The sequence below is a fragment of the Nicotiana tabacum genome, chromosome 14 (assembly GCF_000715075.1).
Source record: "Nicotiana tabacum cultivar K326 chromosome 14, ASM71507v2, whole genome shotgun sequence".
Classification (NCBI taxonomy): Eukaryota; Viridiplantae; Streptophyta; class Magnoliopsida; order Solanales; family Solanaceae; genus Nicotiana; species Nicotiana tabacum.
Window position 1 is genome coordinate 116477901 of NC_134093.1, and position 9092 is coordinate 116486992.

The 9092-nt window shown below is 36.4% G+C and overlaps 1 protein-coding gene and 1 long non-coding RNA gene across 2 annotated transcripts; one reads left to right on the forward strand and one right to left on the reverse strand.

Annotated features, from left to right (window-relative positions):
* Positions 1 to 851: 851 nt before the first annotated feature.
* On the forward strand, positions 852 to 4092 carry LOC107781894 (protein AUXIN SIGNALING F-BOX 2). Its single transcript, XM_016602716.2, has 3 exons — positions 852 to 1904; positions 2620 to 3115; positions 3202 to 4092. The coding sequence occupies exons 1-3, from the start codon at positions 1432 to 1434 to the stop codon at positions 3970 to 3972; spliced, it is 1740 nt and encodes a 579-aa protein (XP_016458202.1). The 5' UTR covers positions 852 to 1431; the 3' UTR covers positions 3973 to 4092.
* A 633-nt stretch (positions 4093 to 4725) lies between these two features.
* Positions 4726 to 6203, reverse strand: LOC107781886 (uncharacterized). The gene is made up of 2 exons (XR_012698848.1): positions 5824 to 6203; positions 4726 to 5293 (listed from the first exon to the last, which is right to left on the reverse strand). It is a non-coding gene; the product is annotated as an uncharacterized LOC107781886 (long non-coding RNA).
* Positions 6204 to 9092: the final 2889 nt, after the last annotated feature.

The following is a 9092-nucleotide window of genomic DNA, read 5'->3' on the forward strand; positions in this document are numbered from 1 at the left end:
TCTCCTCCTCGTCTTTGCTCGCCACTAGCTTTAATACGTTGCTTTCTTGGATTTTACTTTATCTTGGACCTCTTTATTCTACCACCAGACCCTTTTGTGGCCACCTAAGTAGCCCTTCGAGACCCATAACACCTTTCAAGTTGCTTCCCTAATGCAATTCACAGTCGTGAACCACATACTACTTGCGTCCCCACTACTCCCTCATGCCCCCACTACTAACAACTTCTCCTTTTCTACTGCGCTCTATCCTTAGTCAATGCTCCCCACTTAATCTTTGGTTGACCATACACATTCCTCTGTTTTCTTTTCTTTTTAATCTCTATTAGCCTATTTGGCTAAGATTCTAAAATCAGCTTTTTTTGAGAAGTGCTTTTCAAATAAATGCTTTTGGTGAGAAGCAGTTTATGTTTGACTACTTAATTTGAAAAATAATTTCGAGAAACAATTAGTGTTTGGTCAAAACTTTTAAAAAGTATTTCTATATATATTTCTCTCAAAATTATTTTTCAAATAAGCATTTCTGGAGAGAAACTAATTTTTTTCTTCTTAAAAATTATTTCTAATCAAAAATATTTTTTTATTTTTAAAAGTTTTATCAAACACCTTAATTTATTTTAAAAAAAAATACATTTGGCAAAAAAAAAAAAAAAATTTCAGCACCAACCAGGCTATAAGTCCATTACCAAGAACGTGTTGTGGTTAGAGAAGCTTATCAACAAAATGGCATTTCGTGTAAATAGATGGTGAAAGGAATGGCCAATTTTGCGAAACTGGCATTGCTTTTGAGATAAAGACACATGCATGTTACTCTGCTCTCAAGGACATATATCTACCGTCCGATCATTCCTTTTAACTCAACCAGAGTCAAGATTGAGCTTACTACTTTGGTTAGTCAATAGAGATGAGGAGAGACACTTCTCTCTCTTTCTTCCTTTTTTTCCTGAAGACTGATGAGTGGTGATGATGTGAAGCACTTTGCTTAGATATCTTATCATCATATTGAGATGGGGGGGAGAGAGAGAGAGAGAGAGAAGAACAGTTTCTTCTCTGATGAGTGAGTGATAATAATAATAATAATAAGAGATTTACTGCCCACGGAGGGAGCTCTGTCTCTCTGTCGGAATAGCTTCTTCACTTCAGATCTGCTCATTTTCATAAAGTTGTTCTCTAATCATCGCTTCTTGATATTATTATTATTTTATATATGATGGTGATGATGACTATATTCCTTATCTGATTAATTAATATCGTATTTCTTGAATTTCATTTTTTTTTTCTCTTTCAGATCTATCCAAATGTTCTACTTGTAGTACCATAAAGGTCAAGTCTTTAGATCTACTCTCTCTGTGTTGTTAGATCTAGTTTTTGTTCAAAAATGTGAAGTTGTTCTACTTAATAAGTATGTTGGAAGGGTAGTGTTACCATCAAATAATGTGTTTGTGTCAATGTATGATGAATTACTTCCCTGAGGAAGTGTTGGAGCATGTCTTCAATTTCTTGACTTCCCACAGGGACCGAAATGCGGTCTCTTTGGTCTGTAATTCCTGGTATAGAGTTGAGAGGTTCAGTAGAGAGAAGGTTTTTGTAGGGAATTGTTACGCGGTAAGCCCCGAGAGAGTGATTGCTAGGTTTCCGAGGCTTAGGTCGCTTACCTTGAAAGGGAAGCCCCATTTTGCGGATTTCAATTTGGTCCCTCATGATTGGGGAGGTTATGTTGACCCTTGGATTGAGGCGATGGCCGCGAGTGGTGTGAACTTGGAGGAGCTTCGTTTGAAGAGGATGGTGGTTTCGGATGAGAGCCTTGAGCTACTCTCGCGATCCTTTCCTAATTTTAAGTCTTTGATATTGGTTAGCTGTGAAGGTTTCTCCACTGATGGTCTTGCTGCTATTGCTTCCAATTGCAGGTATATATTCCTTTACTGCAGCAAATCTTTCAGCCTAATAGAATATATATGCATTATTATTTCTTACTTGTCTTATTGTTGGTGCATTCGATATGTGTGTTTGCTTTTCGTGAATTGCATTAATGTAGCAGTAGTCCTTTCCTATATTGCTGCAGTTCTTCATCCTTGTGGCTTCTCTGAGTATTCGTTCTTAACCAAGCAATATACCAAATTGTGCTGTTGGGATATTTCTCTGTTTTGCGATGTCAGTTTAGTTCTGCATGCTTGTTTAGTTTTGGCTATTAAACTCAGTCTACAGTTTACGCAAGTTCTGTTCTTCGGACTACTTTAATAAGTTCTAATAGAATAAGTCTTTCTCTTTTTGGTGGCTCATGGTAGTTCATGTTGAAATGTCATGTTTATTCGCAATCAACTGTCTCTTAATGCTGCAAGCTTCTTTATAGCTCACTCTGCGTATGAAGTAAGATATGTAAACACCTTTCTTCGCTGCACCTTGGTTCTCTACAAATTTTCATACCCATGATGTCTTGGTGAAGAACGTCTGTGAGGAGCTGCAAGGATGGTTTGAACTTGTGTTAAGGCAAAATTGTGATGCATTTGAATGATACACAGGGTAGATGATTAATTGAAATTGATCGTCTGATTCTTGACAATTTTGGCAAGGGTATCTTCACTTTGATCATTTGGTTTCTTGTTAATTGGTTCTCATTTGCAGGTTTTTAAGGGAGTTGGATTTGCAGGAAAATGAAGTCGAAGATCGTAGAGGGCAGTGGCTTAGTTGTTTTTCAGAGAGCTGCACTACTCTTGTCTCTTTGAATTTTGCCTGCCTCAAAGGAGAAGTTAACTTGGCAGCTCTTGAGAGGCTAGTGGCTAGATGTCCAAACCTAAGAAGTCTGAGATTAAATCATACTGTGCCTCTTGATGCTCTTCAAAGGATTTTAGTTAAAGCTCCTCACTTAGTGGACTTGGGGACAGGGACTTTTGTCAGTGATCCAGTTTCTGAGACTTACAACAAACTAAAGAATGCTCTGCAGAGGTGTACTTCTATTAGGAGCTTGTCGGGGTTCTTGGAGGTTGCTCCTCGCTGCCTGCCTGCTATTTATCCAATTTGCCTGAATTTGTCGTCTCTGAACTTGAGCTACGCACCTGGAATCTACAGTGCTGAACTTATAAAGCTGATTCGTTTCTGTGGAAAATTAGAGCGCCTATGGGTTGATATTCTTGCCCCCCTTTTAATTATTTCCTTGTTGCCCTATTTTCCTACAAATGTTTGACACAGTAAATATTGATTTTACAGATTTTGGATACTATTGGAGATAAAGGGCTAGGTGTTGTGGCTTCTACTTGTAAAGAATTGCAGGAATTAAGGGTCTTCCCATCTGACCTTCATGGATTTGGCCATGCTGCTGTAACTGAAGAGGGCTTGGTTGCAATATCAGCCGGTTGTCCAAAACTCAACTCATTATTGTATTTCTGCCAGCAGATGACTAATGCTGCACTTATAACCGTTGCCAAAAATTGCCCAAACTTTATTCGTTTTAGATTGTGCACTCTTAACCCAACTGTGCCAGACGCAGTTACCATGCAGCCACTAGACGAAGGTTTTGGGGCAATTGTACAGTCGTGCAAAGGCCTCAAGCGGCTGTCAGTCTCTGGTCTTCTAACTGATCAGGTTTTCCTTTACATAGGAATGTATGCTGAGCAGCTTGAGATGCTCTCCATAGCCTTTGCTGGAGATAGTGACAAGGGGATGCTATATGTGTTGAACGGGTGCAAGAAAATGAAAAAGCTTGAGATCAGGGATAGCCCTTTTGGTAATGTGGCACTTCTGGCGGACGTGGGGAAGTATGAGACAATGCGATCCCTTTGGATGTCGTCCTGCCAAGTGACTCTTGGAGCATGCAAGGCTGTTGCTCAGAAGATGCCGAGGCTCAATGTGGAGATCATCAGTGAGAGCGACCAGACAGACACTTGCTCTGATGATAGGCAAAAGGTAGAGAAGATGTACTTGTATCGAACATTGGTTGGTCCCAGGAAGGATGCACCAGATTTCGTCCGGACGTTGTAGAGGACATGTGTGCATTTGCTTCCCTCTGCCTCTTGTAACTTTAATTTGTTCAAATGAACTGTTATGTATTCTTAGTTCAACTATCAACTTATTGGAATGGAGACCATTCACTTTTCTGAATCTGGTGATCCACAAATTTAAAGGGCATTTCTTTATCTTGCTGTATGGATCTCTTTGCATATTTCCGGCTTCATTTACTCCATAGCCAGGAAAATGTGGATAGATTTATGCGTGTTATATTTAACTTTCTACTCTAAATTCTCTCTGCCCAACTATATGATTTATAATCATTTTCAGATTGACTACTCTTTTAACTTGATAAGACTAGGATATGAATTAGTATATAAATGAGATTCTGAGGGATAAAAGTCTAAAACTTTTCTAAAGTTATTCCTCATTAAATTTATAACTGATTACTTACGTTGACTTAGGCCGCTTTTCGCTCTTTTCCTCTTACATAACTTAGATGGAGGAGGATCCCCTATATCGAACACTCATTCCTATCTATTGATAGAAAGATCTTTGTCAAATACCGGACCAGCAGTTCTTCCATACCAACTTAGCCCGCCGTCGAGAGACTTTAATAACTATAGCATGCCAGACCCTTGAAAGAGTGCGTAATAGCTCACTGATCGAGCACGACGGGAATTGAACCCGCGCATGGTGGATTCACATGGAACTTTTTAATTAAAGAAAGGTTTTGAAACACAACTACATTAGATCTTTAATTAGAGCAATCATATGCAATAAACATATGAATAAGCTCGCATCTCCTGCGATTACCTTGCAAGTCACAGAAAGATTAAAGTCTTACTCAAACCTAATCTGCTCTCTCAGATAATGATTTTTAAAGAACCCACCATTTGGGCAAGCAAAACTCTTTGCACCTCAACCTCATTAAAAAAGAAGAAAAAAGCACTGGAAGGAACCATAAGAAAATGAATCGTTGCTGCTCAAGAAACAGGCGACTGATCTGTTGTTCAAGGACTAAAACTATGTTCAACATTCTCTTACAGTGAATCTGTAACCTAGAAATCTGCGGAGAAAAAACAATTCAGTTTACTGATCAATTCCTCAGACGTTGTAGTGTAAATCTAAACTGGTAACCTGTGATACCTACGACGCAAAAGAACTAAAACTGAAGGTGTCCAACTTGATATGCATCCTTGCTTGAATAAAGACCAAGTTGTGGAACCAACATTCACCGTTTCTTTTTGGTTCCCTTTGCGACACTGGATTTTGATGGGGTTGCAACCAGGTATACAAACAGAACCACAATTGAGACCACAGAAATCAAAGATCCATATTTTACCAACCAACTCTGCAAAAAAACAAAGACAGATGAAAGTTAGGACCTAATTCTTAAAACTTTCCACCGAAGCCATCATAATGCAAGAGAAACCCCACATTACTTTTAAAGAAGGGAATCACGTGAGAGATGTAAGATACATCAATTCAAGATGTCATAAAACACGTCCAACTTTGGGGAGGACTAGGGGATATCAAATGAGACTATACTCCATGTTTCACACTGTCCTCAAATTTTCTACACCATGTAGTTTACTTTTAACATTTGCAGCCAAATACATCGGCGTCCCCTTAACCTTGGCACTAATTTTTTTTCTTATCTTAGGGTTCGACCTATTGAACACCTAAAATATGAAATACAACAAAAAAAGGAAAGGTCTTTGATGCCCAAAAAAGAAAAAAACTTTCTTTCCAGATAAGTATTTCTTCTCCCCCCTTCCTCACGTCTTCTTCATCTTCTTTCTTTCTTGCCCAAATCGATTTCTAGTTTTACATGATTGTAATCATTCTCAAAACCAATAATAATACAAGCAGAAATCATACCTTAGCCTGTGAATTTTTGCCAGCAGTGTAAGATATCCATGCAAGAAAAATAAAATAAAATTAAAGGAAGTCATTATAAGAAACAACGACCAGTTAAACCATATTTAGATGGCCGTGTGCAGCTGCAACTAGTACTTAATCTTACCCAATCAAACTTTTTCTGAGGAGGTCTATCAGCTAGTATGTCAAGAGGAAGGATTGGAGTTGAGTATGCCTCTTAGAACAAAAACATTTAAGATCCAACACCATCCATATTCCATATCAACCAAACAGGTAAAAGCATGTCAAGAAACTGACGAGAATGTCAAACCTGCAGAGCAGCCTTTGTGGGGATGCGGAATGTTATAACTGCTGGTGCACCATAAAACACTGTTTTTGTCTTAGCCTCCAACTCAAAGGTGTGAGAACCTAATTTTTTTTGACTATATTTGAATTTTTATCATCTTCTACTATGTAAATATTTTTAAAATTTAATATATATTTTTTTAACTTTGTTACACTTATACATATATATATATATATAGAGAGAAAAAATTATTAATAATTTAAAAGGTCAATTATTATTTTTAGTATTATTTTTATTATTATTTTTATCTTTATTTTTAAATAAAATAAATTAAAAACCGAAAATAAATAAATATTAATTTTTTTTTAAAAACAAATTTCGGATGAGAATTAAAAAATAGGAAAAGTAGAAATATAAAATTAAAAAGTAAAAGTAAAAGTAGGTAGAAATTGTTTAATAAAAAAAGTAAAAGAAAATAAAAAATTAAAAAAATAAAAGTAAAAAAATGTGGAAATTTAAAAAATGAAAAGTAAAATAAACTTTGAATTAAAAAATAAAAGTAAGAGTATATGATTTTTTTTTAAAAAAAAAAGTAAAAGTAAGTGGGAAATAAAAAAATAAAAGTAAAATAAGTGGGAAATAAAAAAAGAAAAGTAAAAAAAGTAAAAAAAGTGGAATTTTAAATATATTAAAAGTAAAAAAAGTGAGAAATTAAAAAATAAAAGTAAAGAAAAGTGGGGAATTATTTTTTAAAAAAAATCATGACTAAATTTGTAATAAAAAGAGTCATTTTGTAAGTTCACTACTGTTTTTTACGATTGCGCGAAGCGCGAACAATTTAACTAGTAGAAGATAAATGTGATGAAAAAGAGAGAGAGAGAGAGAGAGAAAGGAAAAAATAGGGAGGAAGGAATTGAGAAAAATTTATTTTCTTCTTCTAGAATAAGGAAATTTCTACTTGTGTCATTCTTTCTTCGGCTTTCTTTCGAAAAATCCAGCAGCTTCACCACTCCAAAACCACCAGCCCTTGACCACTTTTGAGCCATCATTAACCCCTCCCCCCCCCCTCCCCCCCCCCCAAAAAAAAAAAACCTCCAAAAATAGCCACTAAATCGTCAGTTTTGCAAGGTCGATTGAGGTTGCAAGTTGAGATTTGCCTCTCGAGTTTTTCGTGGTCCGAAGGATCCAGTTGAGAGCTATCCGATCATTGAGTGGTTATAATTTAAATCCACAATCATCAATACAAAGGTTCACTTCTCTTTCTATTTTTTTTTCTCATTAATGTTTTGGGTCACTCTGTTTTAATTTAACTTTGAGTATGATATGATCGAGTTCGCATCTGAGTGTGCTAAGATTAATTTGTTCTCATATTGAGTATTTGTTAAGATTAATTTATTATCCTTTTTAGTAGTACATATGGTTAATTTTATTGATGAATATGTATTAATTCGTTACTTTTCTTGTTTATTCAATGAAGTAATGGCTTTCCATTTTAGCATGCTTTAGTTTCATTTTGATCTCCTATCTTAGTGACTAAATTGGTCATGTCTGTATCTATCTTTTTCTGCCATAAATTTAGTCTAATTTCAAATATTGGTTAGCAGTAAAATTATAAGAGATTAGGTTGGGCCATGATTGGTGTAAGACTTTAATTGGACTTCCCTAGCGTATTTATGGGCTAATTATTGCACATGACCAAAAACAAATAAACATTCACAAGCTAGCCAACTTTTTTCATAATTAATTTACTTCATTTCCTCCAAAACAATATACATACCTCATGACCTTACAATAATGTCAAAATTAGTAATTGAATAATATTCGAACACCGTAGCTTGATTTAGACGCGATTAATAATAAATCATCGTGACTATGGGTACGGTTCCTGTGGCATAGTCATGATACGTAAACCCCAATTCGAGTGTGCGTTTCACGTGACTCGACCACAACTTCAAACAATAATAAATAAAATTAAACACGTTATAGATTGCGGGTGCGTTTCACGTGACGCGATTTGCGATGTGTATAAACAACGAGTGTACGACAACGTAACTCGTCTCATATTAATTCCATAAAAGTTTAAAATGCAGTAATGTAATAAAAGCGGTAAAAGGAATAAAAATGCACATATAGTTTTAAAACATGTTATAAATCAGATAATTACGCCAAGTATTAATTGTTAAGTGATCGTGCTAAAACCACAGAACTCGGGAGTGCCTCACACCTTCTCCCAGGTTAACAGAATTCCTTACCCGGTCTTCTGTGTTCACGGACCAAAAATAAGAGCCAAATTTCCTCGATTTGGGATTCTAAAATAAATCGGTGACTTGTGACACCATAAATTATTCTAAGTGGCGAATATGAATAAATAAATAATCCCATTTCGAATAATGTCACTTAAAATGAAAAAACTCCCTATCCCCTATCCCCTCGGGGAAAAGGAGGTGTGACAGCTCTGGCGACTCTGCTGAGGAATAAGAACCCAGAATCTCTGGTTCAGGGTTCAGAATTCGAGCTTAGAATAGCTGTTATACTTGGCTTTTATTTATTATCTTATTTTTACGTGTTTGAGCCTGATATGCTAAATGCCGCTTTTTACCGCTTTGATATTGCTTGAACTGTATATAAACTGTTAAGAAACCCTCTTCTCTTTGAATCTTCTAAATCTTTTGGGAAGCGTGCGCTTCGCGTGACTTCTTTTCTGTTAGAGTCATACCCTAATTTTAGAACGAGGTTCGGACAAGTTGCAAAGCTGGTGAACCTTCTGTATTCCCGGTACGCTGCCCCCCTCGGCTCGAGTTGTCTGCTCGGGTAAGCCAGGTCTAGAACAACACACCTAGGATCTAAACCTAGAATAACATAGCCTCATGCCGGATCCCTAGTAGGAACATTTATTTGCATCACGTGCATTTGACTTTGGGAACTCAACATAGGGGTTGGGTTCGTCTAGGACAGGTGTACCCAATATATTGGACCATCTTAA

Bases quoted from the DNA above. Each gene is read 5' to 3' on its own strand.
- LOC107781894 (XM_016602716.2), top strand. From the start codon at position 1,432: ATGTGTTTGTGTCAATGTATGATGAATTACTTCCCTGAGGAAGTGTTG. The intron at 1,905-2,619 runs GTATATATTCCT...TCTCATTTGCAG, and splicing joins GCTATTGCTTCCAATTGCAG to GTTTTTAAGGGAGTTGGATT. The intron at 3,116-3,201 runs GTTGATATTCTT...TTGATTTTACAG, and splicing joins GAAAATTAGAGCGCCTATGG to ATTTTGGATACTATTGGAGA.